Here is a 21,613-nt window from a genome sequence, read left to right as displayed (position 1 = left end):
TTCTCTCCCTCTCCCCCCCCCCTCTCTCTCTCTCTCTCTCTCCCTCTCAAGATTCAAGATTTAGTTCTGAATTACTTTTGGAAATGTAATTACGCTGTCGTAGCTCACGGCAGGGTGTTATAGACATGTTATACACACTCCCATTTATACATTATGTATTGTAATTTTTTTAAATAAAATTGAGTTTGGACCAGCTTCCCTTAATTAACTATATTAATTTCATGATGAATCTCTGACTTGGGATTTAATATCACATAAAATGTATTTACTAAGTATTTTAAGTTAAGTTCCTTGATATTTAAATGAAATGACGTATAAATAGTAGAAATAGTCAGGATGAGACGACCAGTCTGCTGGCACTCAGTATTATGAGCACCTGTACTCTAAATATTCCCAAAATAAACGTTTAGAAAAACTAAAAAAAACTAACAAAAACCCATAATAACAGCTGTTATAAATAAATGAAGCAAGTAATAACGTTTATTATTTATTATTCGAGAGAAAGAGGACTCTTATTTTGACAGTTTGGGAGGGCTTTAGCTGGAGCAGCAGGCGGAGACCTAAGAGTGCTTCGGCGGAAGGACTATAAAAGCCACCATGTGAGGAGCAGCTCGCTCTTTCTTCGCAGCTTCTCAAGGAGACCCGAGGTTTTACAGCATGGCCTGGTAAGGAAATGTTCAGAAATTAGCACGTTGTTTAATTTTTCAACTTGAAATGGAGATTATTGTGCATTTTTCTGATAAATAGTTTGTGAGCAAGACTTAATTAAATAATGCTAAAATTAACTAATTAAATTAAATTAATTACTTTGATAAGTCCTATTGCTTCGATAATTAGTTAATAAAGTACTTGGCTCTTTTTTTAAACCCGTGGTGTCGCCGGTTTTAGTCTTTTTGCCTCCCCTCCATTTATTTCGGTCTCTCTAACAAGGAGCCTTCAGCAGAGGCTCGTAACCGAAGTTGTAGCGCGGCGCGTCTCCGCTTCTGTAAATATCTGTGGCGGCGCTGCCTGTGGAGCAGGTCAGTGTTTTTAGAAAGGTGGAGGCTGTAATGGAGTTTAATATCTCTAAGCGAGCCCGCGCTGGTAATTCGCTTCTCTTCAGGCGGTTTTACTCGCGTAAATGAGCGGAGGGAGTCTCTGATGATGTCTTTGCACTGGGCTCAGAATATCTGTGGCGACAGACGTGCAGCTCTGCCCCTGACATGGTGGAGCTCTGAGGAGACCGACTGACTGCAGCGCGCGGCCCGTCTCTGTTCACCGACCCGCGAGTTTGAGCTCGAGACTGAATTCAGTGTCGTTTTGCAGGGAGACGCGGAAGACCCCCGTGAAGACCCTCATGGCGTGTTCCTGAAGGTGCTGCAGGGTCGCAGCTGCGGCCTCTTATGGGGTGACCATTGTTTCAGTGAGGAGCGCGTGGCAGCGGTTACTGACCCTGTAGGAAGGGCAAAACCATGTAAGTGCTTTTGTGTAGGGCTCACTTTACAGGAAAATCATTATTTAATGTTATTAATTTTTGTAAATGGAATGAGTTTAAATAATTAAAGGATAATTTGTGTGCATTTTTTAAATACCAGTTTATTTATTCCTCCAAACTTTTTTTAACTAAATTATAAATTTATTTTTTTACATTTTTTTTCCGGAAAGTGACTTTAAATGTAGCTGCTGAGATTTTTCTTAATATTTATTTTAATAAAAACTTTTTTGGCATGCAAATTTTGTAGAACACTGATCATGAGTGGTCTACCTTGGAGGTCTATCTCCCAAAAAATTGCTATAGATATAGAGATTGATATCTATCTATCTATCTATCTATCTTACACACAGCTATAAGTGTGTATTGTATATAATACAAAATACACACGGATGTGCATGTGTATGTATATATATATATATATATATATATATATATATATATATATATATATATATATATATATATACATATATATACACACACACACACACACACACATTCTCACACACACGTGTGTGTGTGTGTGTGTGTGTGTGTGTATATATGTGTATATATATATATATATATATATATATATACACACACACATATATGCACACACACACACACATTCTCACACACACGTGTATGTGTATATATGTGTGTATATATAATATAAATAAATAAATAGTGTTTTTTATATTATATATAATATAACTTGTATGTATGTGTATATATGCACTATTATAATATATAATGGTGTTTATTATATTAATTATGTATGTGTTAATATGCATGTGTGTATAGGTAGGTGATGGAATTCCCTACATGGTTAATAATTAGATATCATTGCTTTGAGGCTGATTGGTCATTTGGCCGACAGCAGTACAGTGCTGGTGTAAGTTGACTGCAGTAAGCTGTCCACATCCCTGAAAGCAGAAGCTGCTTCCTGACCCCGCCTCTTTTAAACAACATTTTCATTGAGCGTTAAACTCGAGTTTGCAGAAACGTGGGCTGCAGCCGGAGTGTAAAACTAACCAGGTTTCCATTCTGTTCCAGGAGACCTTCTTCCTGCGTCCTGTTGGAGATGAAGGTACGTGTCCAGTGTCTCATGAGTCTCTCCTAAAGTTCTCCGGTGATGTCTTTGCACTGGGCTCTGAATGTCTGTGGCGACAGTGTGCAGCCCCACTCCTGACATGGTGGGGTCTGAGGGGAACGGGTTCGGCCTCCTCGTGCAGCATGCTGTGCTAACCCTGCCAGCTCTGACTTACACCAGCGTGTCCTTTTCTGTTTCAGGTGATGCAGCGGCTCCGCATCCGGGTGGCATGGTGAGGTAATTCCTGTAGTTTGGTATGAGCGCCAATCCTGATGCTGGTAATTAGACTAGACTGGAGGGTGTAGTTTCACACTGTATCCAGAGATGTTGGAGGAAAAGGGAGTTTCTGGCTCTTGCATAATAGATGGTGGAGAATCGGGCCTCTACACACAGGGCAAGACCTGAATAAATGGCATGAAACTGAATATGCCTTTTCTTATGGATAAGTGAAGCAAGACATGAATCACTTGCAGATGCAGAGTTCTTTCCCCATCTGAGCTCATGGCAAGTGGCCAGGACCAGCTAGTCTTGATATTTCAAGTTTGTGTAAAAGCCCCAATATTGGAAATTTATCAGGCTCCTGAGCGACCTGGCCGCCCGATTGCTGTCCCTACTATCAGAAGATCCTGCCATCAGTATGAAAAGTCCTGAAATGCAAGGTCTTGCACAGCAGCCAGCAAACCAAAGCATTGTGGCTTCAAATGGTTCCTTGAGTAATCCAACAACACACTGTGTTCCATATAACCCCATGTTGCTGATATGTGGGCGTAAAGATGTAGGTTCTTCATGGGCCCCCCACATCTGTTATGAACAGATCTTCCAGCTTGACTCCATAAAGAATGATCTGGGGCACCTTTAAGGGTTGTGAGCTTAAGGGGGGGGGGGTCTTAAGGATGTCTAGGTGGCCATGGGTTGGTAAGCTGGTTTCTGCTGCCATCTAGCGTTCAGTGCTGTTGTTTCTCAGCCTGCAGTAAGTTGTTAGATTGAGTACTCTTGTTTAAACCATGTCTCACCTTAAATGAACCCAATAAAGCATTTTAACACTGAAGACCTGTCTGCCTCCGTTTCTTGAATTCTGAGAGTCTGCAAAGGTAAATGTGTGAAGCTCAATGATGTGTTGTGTGTAACTTGACTGACTTTAGAGACGCACTGATGTGGGACCACATCCTAATTGCATTGAGCTGAGATTGAGATGTTTGCAGCAGAACCTTTAGGTTGGTGAGGTGGGACTTCCATCCCTTAATAGATCACCTGCTGGCCTTGCTTGCTTACCTTTTGGTAGATACTAGTGGTCAATAAGTCATTGCATGTTAAAAATGGGTAAGCACTGGAATCCAAGACTCTTTAAAACTGGACTGGGTCAGAATATACTGGGTCTTGTGTTGGTTGCGATCAAAAGTACTCATGGAAATGACCACTGGTGAATCAGTCCAGAAGCAAAGACTTAAACTCCACCTAGCTGAACTGACTGCACTGACCCTTTTTGAGGACACTTGGACACTTTATGCTATGGCTTTTAATTCATGCTGCTACTCATCTCCTAGTGATTAAGTTGCTGCTACTTACTTACCCTTCTACTCTTTATTTATTTATTTTTATTCAATAATTGCTCTTTGGGTGTAACTGGGACCTCAAGATCTAAATTTTGTTCCACTGGATGTGATGCAAATGACAAAGCATCCTTGAGCAAAAGGCTCCTGGTCCCTCAAGGCTCTCTAATGCTCATAAAGGCACCACCAGATACCATGGGATCCCTTCAGAGGTCTTTAGTCCATGCCTTGCTTGGTCCAAGCTGTTCTGGTGGCACAAGGGTATCTACACAATTGGACTTATTGGAGTGTGTTCCAGCCAATAACCATTTTTAAACTGGCTGTTGATCTGAATCAGATGTGGTGTTTTAGGGGAACCCATGATTTTGACCTCAGTGACTATTCAGAGAAATGGTCACTTGTGGTATCCAACAAATTTGACCTGAACTGCCTGGTTTCCAAGTTGTTGCAGCTGATAAAGTGGACCTCATCTCTGTCTGGTGTTGATGGGATTTGACCATATGAGCTTTCGAGTCCCTTAACAAGCAGGCAGTTAGACAGTCGCTCCACTCTGGAGCTGTGAATATTTAAGCCATGTATATTAATGTTTACACAGAAGGAAATAAGCAGATGCTCTTCGCCAGAAAAACTTACAAAAGTGCTTCACTGTTCACTCAGAAAATAACCTTAGCTAGTTTGTATTGGCCAGGGTCCAAAAGATCCCACTAAGCTTAAATACTACTAAATACAGAAGTTAGGCTGGAGACCATAATACTCTATATACACTTCCATGTGCCTAAGTACTCTCAGAAGAGGAGGAGGGTCTTCAGTCTGGGTTTGAGGACAGCGAGCGTTGGACTCTGCTGTTCGGACACCCAGAGGAAGCTCGTTCCACCGCTTCGGTGCAGGACAGAAAAAAGTCTGGACGCTCGTCTTCCGTGGAGCTTAAAGGATGGCGGGTCGAGTCGAGCAGCAAACGACCAGCGGCAGCAAATTTCTGAGATTGTAAATTTCCTCGGAACTGTGTATGTAGTGTAATTTCACAGCTCTAGACCGGCCCTACAGTCTAACTGCTGCTCAAATCCCAGCAAGGCCTTAGCCCTCCATTGACAAAAGCCTCCAAATCTGGTTATGTGGTCATGTGATGGGAGGAGCGTCAAGAAAAAAAATCCAAACAAATCTCAAATCACTCAAATCAAAGTTATTCCTGCATCTTTATTATAATTCTAATAACTTTTATTCATATCTTAAAACATCTGTAATTCATATGTATATATGAATGTGTATATGTATACCACATATACATATATATATATATATATAGTCTGTTTATAATCTTTCATCTCTCTCTATAGTTCATTTTCTTCCATTTTTTTTTCTTTAAAGAAAACCAAAAAAAAAAAAAAAAAAGTGGATGCTTTCTGCACACCCCGCTCAGCTACTGCATCAAATGGCACATGTCTGACCAGTGTCCCAACACTGTGTTACTATAGTCATATAATGGGGTCTATATGGAATGGGGTAGCTGTAAGTAGCCACGTCGCTCGGACCAGGCTGTGAGATGAGGGACGTATTTAACCTTGCTCTCTCTCCTCGTCGCAGATCTCTATTGCATATGCATAGCCTGGTGTGGATTTCCCAAAGCACTCCTATATAGATCAGCCTCTGCAGGATGGTGATTAAGCCAATGACTGTGCTATGGGGTTGCCGTGGCCTCACGATGAAGCAGTAAAGCTGGTGAGAGTCAACATAACTCGAACCGCTAAAAGCTAAAGCTGAACTATGGTCGCTCACGCCTCGCGCTAGCCTTCCCCAGGACAAGACGTCCTCTCCCGGCCTGTCCTGAGTCCACACTTGGGGTTTGTGGTTTTGCCTAAGTGCAGAACGCTATGTGAGAACTCGTGAGGGTGGTAGGATTTTCAGACAATGGCCTTTCCTCATTTCTGATTTGTTGGTGTGGTGAACCTAAGATCTTCTGTCCAGGCCACAATAAGGGCGGGAAGCCTGCTCACCTTTCCCTTGAAACCGAAAACCTGTCCTAAGCCCTGTTCAGATTGAATGACACTGTAGAATATGTAAATATATGTAAATTAGGAGGTTCCCAGTGGCCTACAGATCTAATGCACTGCCATTTTGGCCTGGGGTCGCGAGTTCAAATCCAGAGCCATGTCGTTTTGCCATCAGCAGCCAGAGTTTGAGAGAGCACAATTGGCCGGGTGGGTAGATGGCGCTGTCTCTCCTCATCACTCTTAAGCGATGTTGTGGTGGGATTGGAGACCTGGCGCATGGGCGGCAGTCGAATAGAGACATGGTAAGTCCTTACCCTCCAGGTTTTGCAGGGGGGCTATGTACTGGTGGGTTAATTGGCAGTAGTAAACTCTGAGAAAAATATAAAAATAAAAATAATAAATCGACCAACTTAAGCTGAGACAGTAACTTATTAAACAGCATTTTTAAGTTGAGTAAACTCATTTTTTACTTGGTTTGGTTAAAAATCCATACTGAGCTGAGCCTCAAAAGCAAGTCTTTGACGCCGCCCCCCTCAGTCTGTTTACTCCCCGTTTATTCCCATCTGCAAGTCTGGGGAGAGGCCTTCCTATTCTCATACTCTCAGACTCCCGACCATGTGGAGGGCGGAGGGCTGTTAGTAGTGTTCACAGGATTTTAACTTATGACCTCCTGAGTCTCATAACAAGCAGGCAGTTAGGCAGTCACTCCACTCTAGAGCTGTGAAGCCGTGTACGTTTCTGTGTCTGAGAAAGAAGGGAAGGTACGTTTACAGAAACACAGAACTGTGTTTGTATGTAGTGTAATTTCACAGCTCCAGACCGGCCCTACGGTCTAACTGCTGCTCAGCAAGTGTGAGGAGGTCACACGTTTAAATCCCAACAAGGCCTCAGCGCTCTAGTTTCAATAGGGGGGATTGAGACGAACCTGCGGGTGGGAATTAAGGGAGGAGCCACAGGCTAAGCATCTTACGCAGTATTTAATGAGTTTCAGCTGAAGCTGGAGGAAGGTGGAAATCACGGAAGGCACGGAGAATGTAGATTTAAACCCGTCCGACTTTAAAAACTTTTGGGACTTTCAATAAAAGCAGCATGGTAGAATGTCATTGGGTTGAACCGTAGACCTCTCAACATCACTTCCATGTAGTATTCGGAAAAGGAAGCGCCTACATGTCTTGGATCTCCATTTTTACTGTTTTTCTTTTTACTAAAATAACTCGGAAAGTCCTGTAAAATGTCTGGAACCTTGTTAGTTGGTGTGGTGCAACAGGTAACACCACTACCGGCCAGTGAGCTACCACACCATGTGGGAAACGGGTTCAGTTCCTGGTCTGGGTGACTGTGGGTGCTGCACTACACCAATAAGAGTCCTTGGGCAAGACTCCCAACCCTACATTGGCCCTCCTCTGTAATACGAGAACCCTGTAGGCCACTCTGGATAAGAGCATCAGCTAAATGCCGTAAATGTAAATGTTTACACCTGGATACTTCATGCGTCTTTAGCATCAGGATTACATCTGGATAAGGCCAATCCTCATAAAACATAAACCCAGGACCCAGGATCACTCAAGCCACTTCAAGCCACCCTATAGCAGTGTAAACACATCTCCACGCCTCTCCACGACCCCTTCCACAACCGAATCCCTCTCCCGGTCCCACCGAAACACCAGTAATAACTGCTGCGCAATGAGCAAATTTGCATATTCTGTCCCACACAGCAGCCGGATTTCAGTCGGGATACCCGGAGTACTGTATACAGTGCATGTGTCTGAAATCTGACCAGGATACAATCCCGATACTAGTCACAGTGACCAGGTGTAAATGGGGCGTAGGGCGCAAAACCTCAAGGGTGAACTTTGGGACAGGCCCTCTACTGCTGTCCAGTCTGGGTGAGCATCACAGCATCTTCGCAGCAGTGCTAAACTTAAGAGCACGAGGCAAATGTAGGATCCCAGCAGGACTGACCCCCAAGGACTGTGACAGGATGTGTAGAAAGCATTGGGCATCAATAACAAAGGTCTTTATCCATGTTCAACATTATTTGGAAGACAGAGATTCTTTAGAAGGTGGAATTCTTTACATCTCAAACCATATTTAGGATGATCATGTGTTTCATTGTCCTTACTGTTATCAGCAACACCACCACCACCATCATCATTATCACCATCAACATCATCTTCATCATCATCTTCTGGCTTTTTGTTCAGAATATCGGCTGCTCAGGGTTTTTGTCTGATGAATATCTCTCTCTCTCTCTCCCTCTCTCTTTCTCTCTTTATCTCTGTAGGAAAATAAACGGACAAGGAGAAGTCTTCCCCAGTCCTTGGAGCGAACCCCTGGAAACGAATGTTAAAAGAAAAAGGGGGGCGCACTTGCTAACTGGTGAGAGGAACGGAACAGGGATGGAAAAGCCCTTTTTTTTCACTGATGGAGCAACTGCGCGATGAGAGGACTGAGGGCTGAGGGCGGCCAGCTTCGTCTTACCACACACCCACACCTGGTGCAAGAGTAGAGTAGCTCCACGTGGGACGGTACAGGTGCGTCACATTTAAAAGAAGAAGTGGCTTCACTGATAGTCATTGCATATAGCGGCGTTCCCATCATTTGGTGGGAAAGGGGAGCAGGGCATAAGCTTTCCGAACAGTAAGTCACTCGACGAGGTCCTCAGAGAGTCCAAAAGGAAAGGCCGAAAGCCTGCTCACCTTTGCCACTGAAACAGAAAAGCTGTGATGCAGGAACCCAGAACCTCACATGGATAACAGGAAGGACCATGAGAAGAATGACTGCACTAAATAACAATAAATCTCTCTCTGTGTTTTTTTTTTATAACAATAGGAATATTCCAGACCCATTGAAAGTTTAAAAACTCGTAATAAGAACAATCGTCATATTAAAACATATAAGCGTGTATTCCCGTGGACCCAGGGCGTCTGGATGCACGTTCCGTTGCTTCGCCTCCTTAGAAAGAGTGCTTTTTGGAAAGAGGAAGAGGGAAGGGAGGGGAGGGGGGTTAGAAAAGAGAGATTTTGGCCTCCCTCTCCTTTCTGAACCTCTGTATCGTTGTTGGGTTGGATTGGTGGAGCAGTCAGTTCTACGCTCGGAGAGTCTGTCGTAAAAACGATCACTTGATCAGTTGATCCGTTGATCAATCGTTCAGTGTTTTCTTTTTTTCGCTGACTTTTTAATTTTTTTATTTGTATTTTTTGCACTTTTTTGATCATTGTCATTCAGCTTGGATCCATACATAGATATTTAGGTGTCCCATATTTCTAATATAAATAAAAGCTGTGTGTTCATATTTGTAGGTGTGTCTGCGGAATGCGAAGGTGTGTACGTGTGTATAGAGGGTGTGTGTGTGTGTCTATTCAGTTGGTCTGGGCACTTATTTTTTGCTACGGGTTTGTAATACAGTGACCAGTCTGTATAGATATATATATATTATATATTATATTTTTGATATATATATATATAAATATATATATATGTATGTCAACTCATGACATGAGAAGGTAAAGAAAGAAGTTCTAGCGAAATACAACGTCAGCACAAGACCAAAGCAAAGAGGTTTGGCAGAAAGCCAAACGGAGGTAAAAACTGAAAAACCGAAAAACACATTCATGCCTCTACTAACAGCATTCGCTTCGTCCTTCACACACACACACACACACACTCTCACACAGAAATTCGTACACGTACGCATTCAGAAGAGGGGTCCACGCATCGACACGCTCAGCAAGTAAGTATCAGGCAGTAAACTGGCCACGGCTGTGTATGACTTGCAGGAGGAAACTAGCCACGCCGTTCCCTGCGTTCGGCCTCCGTCGGTCCTCAATCCGGAAACTACTGATCGTCGAGCAGCGTCTGAGAAGGCTGCGCCAGAAGTGGGGCGGATTCTCGCCTCTCAGCTGGATTTTTGGTCAAGGCAAAATTCAACCAAACCAAATCCACTGGGAAAGGGGAGAATAAGGCATAGAGTCGTCAGCGACGCGGACCGAACTCGAAGGCCGAGGAAAAGCGAGACAGACAGCAGTGGAGGACTCGCTGTCGCTCTTTCTCCCTATCCCGTTCCCCGCGACTCCCAAAAGAGTTCTGAATCAAAGAAATCAAAAGGAATAAAAGCGAAGAACGCAACAGAGCATCGATTGTTTCTCTTAAAATATTTTTGGCTCAGTTATGGTACCGTCACGTTTCTGAGTTGTTGGTGTTCCCTGTTTCTGGAGGAATCACATCAGGCCTTGCGTTGATTGCGGTGTATGTACAGGGTGTGGATAAGGAGTGTTACCGTGTGTCAGCTATATCCTATATCTGCCTGCGGGTGTGTGAGGTGTGTCTGGATTGTGGTCCGGTACGTCGATGACCCTGGGCATGGTGATTGTTTTCCCCCTTCATCCTCTCATCCCCTCCTCCGTTCTTCTTCTCTGGAGATCCTGCCGGATGCCGGTGTTCCTCTTGGCTTCCGTTCGTCCATGGACCCAGGAATGGGTCGGCCTTGGCTAGCTGCAGCAGGTGCTCGCGGTTTGTCCCCCACTTTTTTTCCTCTCTCTCTTTTTTTTCTCACTCTTTCTCACTCCCACTCTTTCTCTCTCAGCTCCGGGCGCCCTCGTCCCTTGTCCTCTCTGTCCGTCCATTCCGGGGGGAGAGAGCAGAAACGGGGAAAGAGCTAGACAGCCTGATACAGGAGGGAAAGTGGAAAGGCTTTACACAGGAACAGCACCTCTCTCCTACCTCCTCCTCCCTCTCTTCAGTATCTCTCTCCTGTCCTTTTTACCCCCCCCCCCCCCCACACTTCTGTCTCTCTCGTCCCCTCTCATGCATTCCTCCATGTTTCTTTCATTCGCTCCCTCTCTTTCCCCTCCCCTTTCCCGTCCACGCACCATCTCTCAAGCTCATGCAGTGGCCAACTCTCAGATGTTCTCAGTTCTCATGCACTTCTGTTTCTCGCCCCTCTCCTCTTTCTCTCTCTCTCTCTCTCTCTCTCGCTCTCTCTCTTCTCACCTGTCCATCACCCTCCTGAGCGCTCTCTCTATGTTCATGCGGTGGCCCACCCGGGTCACGCCCAGGTCCAGGTAGTCCTCCTTGGTGAGGGAAGGAAGGTGCGTGCCGTCAATTTCGTTGTCAAGGAAGCGCTCCCTGTGCTCGGCCAGGTTCAGGTAGGCTAGCCAGTCAGCCACGTCATACTTGGTCCAGTAGGGCAGGGGCTTGGAGGCAAAGGGTTTGGAGGGTGACGGAGGGGGCAAGTGGGGGTAACTGAGGCAGGTGGGTGGAGGGATGGAGTGGAGGGGTGGAGAGGACGTCCCGGAGAGGAAATGAGTGGGTGAGAGGGAGCGGGAGACCACCAAAGACGAGTTTGGAGGTGGCGGTGCGCCGGAGGGGGCGAACAGAGGCGGGGAAGGGGAGAAATAAGGGTCGCCCAGAGGGTTGGCCGGTGATGGAGGGGTGATTGAGCCACGGAGGTCATAGAGGCTGCTGTAGAGGGGTGTGGTGGGCAGGATTGGAAGGGAAGAGGGACGTGGCGGACCCAGTTTGGGCCGATCGGAGGGAGAAATAAGTGGACTGGGTGCTCTGCGGCGCTGAGAGTGATGGGACTCTGCTTTGCGTGACTCCCGGCTTGGGATGAACTGAAATTCCAAAGCTTTGGTGCGGTACACAGGCCTGTGTTTGGGAGAGGTGGGGTAGGGGGCGTAAGCAGAGGACGGGGAGACCGGAGAGTGGGAGCGGGCCGGAGGGGGCTGAGACGTGGCGGCCGGAGGCTGAGGAGATGGAGAACGAGCCCAGTTCGGGTAGAGAGGAGGCTGGGAGGAGGCGGTGGGAGAGGGAGAGAGAGCAGGCTGAGAAAGAGGAGACGGAGAGGGCGAGCGGACCGACGGAGGACTCAGGGCACCTGTGGAGTCCTCTGAGAACCTGAGGAGTTGGAGAGAAAAAAGATTAAGAGAGGGAAAGACTGCAGGACAAACGACAGAAAGACAGGCAGAGGTAGTGGACAACATTTACAGGCCAATGATTCCCGACCTCGCTCATGGAGTATCCTTGCTCTACCACATGGTACAGCATGGCAAACCAACATGCAGAGGGCAAGGGCACTCCGAGACCAGGTTTCTGAACCATTGGTGGTAGAAAAAGAACTGTATAGTGAATAGTGGGGCAGTTACCTGTGTCTGAGGAAGGACAGACAGATGTACATGGACAGTGGGACCAAAGCAGAAATCACAAAGAGAGGGAACAATTTAAAGCACATGTAGTGACAGAGGATGCAGACCGATTCCGAGACGACTCAGACGACACAGTCTCATGCACGGTCTAGGAAGACATTGATACCAGTCAGGGATCAGGCACGGAGTAGAGCGATTATTACCGGAGGGTTCATGCAAGGTCCTTACAGATTTACAGGTCAGCAAGCATTCAAACTTCTGCAGGTATTTATCCAAAGTAATGTGGCTTTGGATCACGGAAACATGCAGGTGGTGTAGTGTAGTGGATAACAACACTGATTTCCTGGCTGGTCCAGCACACCACGTTACACCAGGTGTTACCTGAGTAACATGGTGCGCATGTAAATTGCTCTGGACGCTAAACTCGCAGATGGACGCTAAACTTACTTCCCTTATGTTGACACTAGCGAGATGTCATGGCATGGACTGTAATTAGTGATGGAAGGTGGTTAGCTGCTCAACAGTGGTGTGCCAATTGCTCTGTACCACTCCGTGCCAGAGTTGTCGGTACCGTCTGGCATCAACGGCCCGTAGTGTGCCAGGCGTCCATTCTCAGTACACCAAAAAGATGAGCTATTTTAATCATTATTTGTCACCGATTAATAAACTGTCCACCATGTTAATGGGGCTGAGTGGCTGCCCTCCCCCTACTGTTTTTTACCGTGTACTACACTTGGCTAACTAACAAAGTCTGCAGAGAAACAGATGGATACAGTCTGGAATTATTAAACTACACAGTGATTCTATATGGAAAGTGGAGATAATCAGACTAACAGTGAGGGTAGATATAAAGAGGTCCACCATGTTAATGCGGCTGAGTGGCTGCACTCCCCCTACTTTTGTTTACAGTGTACTACACATAGTGTTCATTTCTGAAAACTTGCGCAACCGATGCACCCAACGGACGCAGGACATGAACGGTACGTGAACGCTTCACTAACAGCCATTATATCTCTACTTGCCTTATAGACACTGGACGTGCAGGTGTTTGACAACCTCTGGACATGGAGGGTTCCTTGGACGTAACGTTTAAATCCACTTTTTCTAAACCCTGTGGACTAATTTAGACTCATTTGAGGCAAACTCCATTTTAAAGTGCTACTATTTTAAGCTACACCACACTAAAACTACAGTAAAACCACACTTACTCTTCTGTACAGGTTTAGACAACGTCAAGCTACCAGAATCCCTCCAAACATCTTCTCCAGACAACAGGCCTTTATCCCCCGTAGGTATTTGGAACATGAAAGCAGCCACTCCTACATGCAACAGTATACACTGCCAGAATTGATGATCACCACTGATTCACACCAATAAAATCAAGAGAAAAAAACAACAGACGATAGATAAGAGAGTGTATCCTCCTCTGGTCTTGATGACCACCTCATGACCACCACTGCTGTCCACACATCTCCTTTAGTCACTGGGTTTCTCTTCTTTATAAGTTACCCCACACAGTCCCACTAGGGTTTAAATCTGCTGCCTGTGTTGCCATAGCATGACCTGAACCTCCTCACCCCTCTACCCACGCCATCATTTAATGAGCGGTGTGGGGGTCAAATACTCCAAACACAGCTGCTACAGACGTACGATGCACATCAGAGCATTTCTTTACTACCAGCATACGAAACTCCTGTACAACTCCTGTACTGTCCGGCGATAATGTCCAGCTGACCATATAGGAGCACTGTGTAGTTCTATAATTCCAGACTGTATCCACCTGTTTCTCTGCAGACTTTGTTAGTTAGCCTCCTTTTACCCTGTTCCTCAATGCTCAGGACCCCACAGGACTGACCACCAGTCTTTGGGTGGTGGGTCATTCTCAGCACTGCAGTGACCCTGACTGACATGGTGGTGGCGAGTGTGTTAGTTAGTGTGTTAGCAGTGTCTGTGTATTGCACTGCTGGTGGATCAGACACAGCAGTGCTGCTGGAGTGCTTGTCCACTCACTGTCCACTCTCTATTAGACACTCCTCCTAGTCTCCTAGTTGCTCCACCTTGTAGATGTAGGTACTGTAAAGTCAGAGACAGAAGCTCTCTGATCTGTTGAGGCACAGTTTGTTGATGTTGGTCATCCTCTAGGCCTTCATCAGTGCCCACAGGACGCTGTTGGCTGGACATTTCTGATTGGTGGACTATTTTCACTCCAACAGCACAACGCACACTACTACCTCGCCACCATCTGGTCAGTCAGGGTCACTGCAGTGCTGAGAATGACCCACCACCCAAAAAATACTACAGTCTGCTCTGTGGTGGTCAGTCCTGTGGGGTTCTGACCATTGAAGAACAGGCTGAAATAAGGCTAACCAACAAAGTCTGCAGAGAAACAGATGGAGACAGCCTGGAATTAGTAAACTACACAGTGATTCTATATGGAAAGTGGAGATAATCAAACGCACAGTGAGTTGGTGTTAATGTTATGGCTGATGGGTATAGTAAGGAACTGCATCCTCATGGCTATCCAGTCACCAATCCCTGCTTTAATAGGAGCCGTTTACCATAATGTAGAGATTTGGGAGATGGGTAAAACAGGTTATATAAGATACGTATCATTATTTAGGTAAGTCGCAGATATTCATATCTGTAATAATGACTCAAGGTAATTGTTTTTGCACATCTTTTCAGGTATGTCACTAATCAATATCACTAAGCAATAACAAGCCTAAAGGAGTAGCACTACTGGAAAGCAACCCAGAGCGAAATCAGCTTCTTGTGTCCAGGCTCCAGGCCACGACTCACACATACATAAATGCATACACCCACGCCTGACACATGCAGTCATAGATGCACTATATGTCCAAAGGTTTGTGGACACCTGCCCATCAAGACTTTACACTGGATGTGTATGGGTCACACATGCCACTCCAACCTATAAATGGTGGTCTTTCACTTCAGGGAACGCAATTTAACTGTTGTACAGTCCCATGTTTTGGGGGTAGAGGGGTAATACCCATGTAGCCAATGCCTGGCAATTGCTGTAGTACAGTAATTAGAAGAGGTGGTCAGGGTACCTTTGGACACAGAGTGTATACTGTCATACTGAAATGGGTTATTTTGCTATTTGACTCACCTGCACAATCCAGCCATGTAGGCTTACAGGCAATGTGACAGTTAGGACACCCCATGTCTTTTTTAGTCTATTTAAACATCATGTGATTGACTCTGAGAGATGAAGGTCATCTAACTAAACTCACACACCTGAAGAAACGTTGTTAATCAGAATTAATAAAATGGCATTAATAGAAATGTTAGTTCGGACATTCTCTGTCCTAATAGTTGGTATTTCCCCCCTTGGCTGAAATAACAGTCTGACGTTTCCTACAATGATCTATAGTCTCTAACATCCACTGGGAGAGAGTGTTTCCCACTCCTCCATGCAGAGATCTTTCAGCTGTGGGACGTTTCAGCTTCAGCGTTTAGACAGATGCTCTCTCATTTCCCTCAAGCAGCTCCCTCTGATACAGTGAAGACATCCTGGTGGATTCTATGGATTCTACTGCAGAAAAGCAGCCCTAGACCAGAACATCTCCACCTCCATCCTTCACAGCTGATCTGGGTTCTTGTGCTCAAATACTGTGTCTGTGTTGGTTTACAGCAAACGTCCTTCATCTGTCCAGAGCACATTGTTCCAGATGTCCTGGTCTTGGTCTAGAAGTTCTCTGGAAGTCTAATTCTGATGTTGTCTTTGACAGTAAGGAGTTTTCTTCTTGCTCACCTCCCATAAAAATCAAAGTGTCTGATCTCTTTCTGATGGTGTTCTTTGAAGTCAGCTGTAGCAAAAACTACCTGTGATGATATTTTAGGATTGTCAGAGACGTCTTTACTCATCTTGTGGTTCTGCTGTTGGGCTGGACTTGCTAGGATGGTCTGATCTGGTCATGCTGGTCAGGTGTTCCACTTGAAACAGTGGCTGATTTCTAACTGTTCTGAGATCTTTTTACTCCCCTTCCCAGACTCCTCTACATCTACAGCCTTCTTTCTAAAGGCCTCAGAGAGCTCTCTGGATCTGGCCATGATGGTGATCTTCTTCACCACTCACTTCAACCATCAATCAAGATCAGACCAGACTAAACGTCTGAGGTTTAAATAAGACTCCAGACCCCTCCAGAATAATCCTCTCCAACCATGTTCTGATCATCTGCAGCTGATGTTCTGCACCTGCTTCTAATTCTACACAGGAAAATGACATTTCTATTAATTCCATTTTATAAATGATGTTTAATGGGGTGTCTTAACTTTTTCACACGACTGTAGGTACACTGTCCTATTCTTTCTGTCCCGTGCATGAGCATTCCTGCAGTAGATCAGTCAAACATGGACACACTGGACACATGCTCATACACACCTGTGTCTGCTCAGTGACCGCTGTGATCCCCAGCTCTCTATTCCTTTGCTCCTCTGTGATAACTTGGTGTTCAGTTCGCTGATGATGCTTGCCTTCATGCCTGACATGGGAGGGTGGAGCTTACGTCCCTCCAGGTATGTCCCTCCAGCCTGAGTTCCACTGTCCCCAATCCCCTGCCCAGCCCCTGCTGACCCTTCACCCCACAGAGGCTTCATCTCAGGGGTACGGGGCCGATCAAAGTACATCACAGATGAGCGGGCCAACCCTTGTCCTTCCCTAATACCGTATCCATCCCGGGCGCTCATGTCCTCTTCCTCTCGCTCCTCTGGCTCATCTTCCTCGGGTTCTTCTTCCTCTCGTCGTCTGTGGTACGCTGGAGGAGCCGTGCTGGTCTGCCGTCTGAGCTCGCCGGCCCGGCTGCCTTCTCTGTATCGTTGCGTCTTGGGGTACGTGGATGCGGTGCTGGCTGCTTTGGCATTGTGCATTTCGAAAGTCTGTCCATCCAGGTAGCTCATGTAGGACTCCAGGAAGTCCGCTCCACTTATCCTGTCGCTCTCCCCCACTCCTCCGCCTCTCTCTCCGCCTCCGCCCATACCTCCCATCCCCGCTCTCTCCAACCTCTCCCTCCCACTGAGTGCTAGGATGTTGTCCAGATGATGATCGCTGCTGCTGCGACTGTCCAGCTCCTCGATTCCAGAGTCCACCACAGTTTCCTGGGACTCTCCACTCTTGCCTGACACTGAGGTTGGTGGAGGGTGGTGCTCTGCACTAGCCCGTCTACTCCCACTTCCTGTAGCCACTGTGGAAACAGTTGCGATGCGCTGGGTGTGCAGGGTCACGCCGATGCTAGTGGCAATGCCGGTAGCAGTACTAGCAGCAATGCTAGCAGTGGTGGTTGTAGCTGTAGCACAGGTTGCGGTCGTGGATAGGGTGAAGGTTCCCCTCAAAGGGGCAGACGTGGCAGAGGTCGAAGGAGCAGCAGGAGGTCCTCGGTAGGCAGGCGGAGCCGGGATCGAGATGGGTGGCGGCGTGGGAGAAGAGGCGCGGCCTGACGTGGGAGCGCTGTTGTACAGGTGGTGGGACTGGGCTAAGCTGAAGGGTCTGTGGTATGAGGTAGGCGGAGGAGGAGGAGACACAGAAGGAGGAGGAGGAGGACCAGAGGGTTGCAGTGTGGAAGGCGAAGGAGGTGGAGGAGGGTTGGGAGAGGACGGAGAAGGAGAAGGGGCAGACTGGGTCAGGTTAGCCACTTCACTGTCATAGGAAGTAAGACTGGAAGCGGTAGAGTCGCCGGCCTGTGGAGAGGGCAGTGGTGTGTGAGCGGGGAAGCCGGTCATGAAAGTGTCTTTTTGGGGGGGTGGAGGTGGAGGGGGTGGAGGTGGAGGAGGTTGATGATGCTGTTGCTGCTGTCTAATCGCCACGTTGTTAGCCATCATCCCGGAATAACCCACTCCTCTGTCAAAACTGTTGGCAAACTCCAGCGGAGGCGGTAGAGGGTCAGCAAACACAAACTCGTCATCTGCATCCACCGACGGTGCGGGAGGAGGGAGGACCATGAGGCCCATGCCACTGGATCCCTCTCCCGCAGCCCCTCCTCCCGCTGTGTGTGTGGATGCAGCAGTGGGTGGAGGAGAAGGAGGTGTCAGGGACAGGATATATGCACCAGCCTCACTTTCCATTCTCAGGAAGGATGGTCTCCGAGGCTGTTGGGTAGTTGTTGGCTGTGCAGATGGCTGTGGCTGATGCTGACTCTGAACTCTTTCCATCTCTCGCTCCCTCTCTCGCTCTCTCTCTCTTTCCCGTGATCGCTCTCTCTGCCGTTCCCTCTCCCGTTCCTTCTGTGTGGGCTGGTAGTGCTGAGACTGGTAGTGGTGTGTGTGGACCGTTTTGTCTTCAGAGAAACGGACCCTCAGTCCTTCCCTGGATGAAGGCGCTGCTCCAGCCGCTTCCCTCTCTGCTCGTTCCCCTGCCATTCCATCGTCTCCCCACCCTCCTCCCGCTCCTCTCAGGATCCTGGGTGACGGAGGCCGCGTGGACGGGGTGGTGGCGGCCAAAGAAGAGGAAGTGACGAGGTATGAGGAAGAGCTGGAGGACTGAGCGACGGAAGAGCTGACGGAGGACGATGGAGCGACGGAGTGAGAAGGAGGGAAGGCTCCCACACTGGAGAGCTGGCGGCTAAAGTGGTGCTCGCCCCTCTCCCTGCGCATGCGCCCATCGTCCTTCAGGGCGCGCTCCCGAGCAGCCAGAGCAAGTCCCAGAGGAGATGAAGGGTCCAGAACTTTTCCTGTTAATGGATGGATAAAAGTGGTGGGAGGAGGCTGCTGCTGCTGCTGCTGTTGTTGTTGTGGCTGCTGACGGCTGCCTCCCAAGTAGAAGTCAGCAGGAACGGACTTGGGCTGGTAGTCCCCTGATGGAGCAGGAGTGGAGTACTCAGGCAGTCCGAAGGCAGGTGGCATGCTACGGGCATGGTGAATGAAGGTGTCTCCTGAGAACATGCCCTCATCTATAGATTTAGAGGGCCTCAGGCGTGGTGAAGGTTGGGTGCCAAGTTGCTGCTGTTGGGGCTGCTGTGACACCTGGCTCCTTCCTGTTCCTCCTCCTAGTCCTCCAGTGGTGCCAGCTAACTCCTCCTCAGCGGAAAGGAAAAAGGAGGCGCTTTTGCGGCGAGCTTCGTGGAAGCGCTCACGATCCCTGCGGGCTGCTCCTACAATGGCAGCGCCAAACTGGCTGGTGAAGTCCAGGCTCTCTTGAGCTCGGAGAGGAGGAAGTGATGGGGGTGGAGGTGCAGGGATTGAGGGTGGTGCAGGAGGGGGCATTGTGGGGGCAGGCGGCGGTGCTCCAGGTGGAGGTTTGGAGATTTCACTTTCACTGGTAGGTGGTGGCTCTGCTTCCACGCTGCTTCCTTGGCTACTGCGTCCACTGCTGCTTGTGGAGGGTGCTTTGACGATGATGGTAGGAATGGGTATGGAACTCTTCTCCACCGAACTTTTCCCTACTAGTGTTCCTTGCCCAGAGCGGAGGTCTTCTACCTTGGATTGCTTGACTAGTGGTCCCTTTCCTCTACGTACACCTCCTTTCGGGACCCCAGCTGCAGCTGTCGAGCCAGCCGCACCTCTCTCCGTCCTTGCCGGCTGGCTCTGAGTGGTCTGTTGCTGTTGGGGGATCACTGTGGCCACACTGGTGGGCGGGACTGCATTGCTGTAGCCTCTCCTCAAACCGGCCGATCGTGCTCCTGCTGCCCCTCCAGTCGCTGTTGAATCTCCTGTGTAGCCCACCACCTTCCTGGAAGCAGTTCTGCTGGGGACAGAGGGGTGGGACTGGGCATGGGAGTAAGACGTTGCATGCTCTCCTGCTCCAGAGCTTGCAGGGGGTCCAGGTGACCTATCTCTGGGTCCGTGGGCAAAGTGAGATGACTGGGAGTAAATCTGATAGTGGCTCGAAGTGGAGGTAGACTGGGACACAGAGACTGAGGGCTGTTGGGACGCCTTGCCCCTCCATCCAAGAGGGGGTGCTGAGGAGAAAGGGGGATCAGGGGGGGCTGTGGTGGGGGGAGGGGGAATGTCATCTGGGCCGGGGACTGAAAGGCTTCGTGCAAACTTCATGGCGGGAGGATGGAGGAATTGCTTCTCCTCCTCCGGAACCCCTGGAGAGCAAGAGATGAAAAGAGTAAGGGGGAAGACACAGGCAGAGACAAAAGGAGTGAAAGACTTAGGGACAGTAATGTTAGAGGGTGAAAGACAAGTTTAAGGAGACATGAAAGAACAGGAAAAGAAAGAGAGAGAGAGACATGTCTGTCTGTCTGTCTGTCGGTCTGTCTGCTTGTATACCAGCTTGTCTGTTTATCATTACTGGCACAGTATGCAGAATGCCTGTCGGAGGTTAGTCTTTTTCGTCAGCACATACCTGTATTAGTTGCAATGTGTATGCTGGTGTTACAAAAAACACAAAAACTGTACACACAGGACTTGTATCTATGGAGAAAGACACACAAAACACAGTAGGCAGCGGTCTAGAACTACAATGCAGCATGCACTGAGAAGTCACAAAGTAGACAGTGTATTAAATTCAAACAGGATTGAATCCTAACTTACCCAGAGAAAGACCTTCACTCTCGTTTTCTAGATGGAAGGCCTTGCCTTGGTTTCAATGACCAGCTAAACACCAGTGTTGTGTTTTTTTTTTAAAGCTTTGGAGCTTCGTTAAATCCGAAATAGTCCCCAGTCCTATACAGAACAAACACTCCTATCTTGTGCCTGGTGTACAGTTGCACTGTTGCCCGGAGGTCTGCGAGTTGTCATTCCAGCCAAGCACAAGCATGCACAAGTCAACAGATCACCTGTAGTGGTGTGTGTGTGTGTGTACCCTCAAACCTTCAACCCTTCCTAAGATAAAGACGGTGCTCCGTCCACTTCTCTCTGATCCCGTTCCCCTGCCATTCCTTTATCACAACTCAGAACCCTGGGTGACGAAGGCCGGGTGGAAGGAGCCGTCGCAGTCATGAGAACTGGAGAGCTGGAGGACTGAGCAGCGGAAGAGCTGACAAAGAACGATGGAGCTCTTCAGCTCTTCCATCATTCAGTCCTTCTGTCACACAGCCTCCATCTCCCATCCTGGGAGCAGGAGGGGGGTGGTGATGGAATGGCAGGGTAACGAGCCAAGAGATAAGACTGGAGCCAATTGTGTAATGAACTGGGATCAGGTATGCTTGTACTCAACTGGAATGAAAACCCTGCAACCAGTGGTCAATTGTGGTCATCCTCTTGCTCAAGAACTGGTCCTGGTCCTGATGCACCATGGATATACCAGTGACCAGCAGTGCCCAGGGCAACAGATGGGGTTAATCTATAATCACAGATCAGCAATAACATTAGCACCACTGGCAGGCCAAGTGAAGGGGTGGGATATATCCCAACTTTGTCCATGGGTTCCATGTTGGCCCCACATATGGATGCCCGCCAGGGTAAACAAGGGTCAGTGA

At 47.9% G+C, this 21,613-nt stretch overlaps 1 protein-coding gene, 1 long non-coding RNA gene and 2 other non-coding genes across 4 annotated transcripts in view; 3 read left to right on the top strand and 1 right to left on the bottom strand.

Annotated features, from left to right (window-relative positions):
- Positions 1 to 624: 624 nt before the first annotated feature.
- LOC140574180 (uncharacterized) lies at positions 625 to 3,597 on the top strand. Its single transcript, XR_011980708.1, has 4 exons — positions 625 to 665; positions 1,306 to 1,453; positions 2,513 to 2,546; positions 2,750 to 3,597. It is a non-coding gene; the product is annotated as an uncharacterized lncRNA (long non-coding RNA).
- Positions 1,133 to 1,224, top strand: LOC140574612 (small nucleolar RNA SNORD88). The gene has a single exon (XR_011980758.1). It is a non-coding gene; the product is annotated as a small nucleolar RNA SNORD88 (small nucleolar RNA).
- On the top strand, positions 2,581 to 2,670 carry LOC140574611 (small nucleolar RNA SNORD88). Its single transcript, XR_011980757.1, has one exon. It is a non-coding gene; the product is annotated as a small nucleolar RNA SNORD88 (small nucleolar RNA).
- A 1,676-nt stretch (positions 3,598 to 5,273) lies between the features above and the next one.
- Positions 5,274 to 21,613, bottom strand: part of shank1 (SH3 and multiple ankyrin repeat domains 1) — a 156,193-nt gene continuing 139,853 nt past the window's right edge. The window contains exons 25-27 of the mRNA XM_072693540.1: positions 16,639 to 20,278; positions 11,080 to 11,985; positions 5,274 to 10,753 (exon numbers count right to left, since the gene is read on the bottom strand). Of these exons, the coding sequence (XP_072549641.1) occupies positions 10,669 to 10,753; positions 11,080 to 11,985; positions 16,639 to 20,278 (4,631 nt within the window). The 3' untranslated portion in view covers positions 5,274 to 10,668. The remainder of the gene's footprint in view (positions 10,754 to 11,079; positions 11,986 to 16,638; positions 20,279 to 21,613) is intronic.

The sequence above is a fragment of the Salminus brasiliensis genome, chromosome 12 (assembly GCF_030463535.1).
Source record: "Salminus brasiliensis chromosome 12, fSalBra1.hap2, whole genome shotgun sequence".
In the NCBI taxonomy this organism is placed as follows: domain Eukaryota; kingdom Metazoa; phylum Chordata; class Actinopteri; order Characiformes; family Bryconidae; genus Salminus; species Salminus brasiliensis.
Note: the sequence above shows the minus strand (reverse complement) of the source record. Positions and strands in the feature narration are given on the sequence as shown.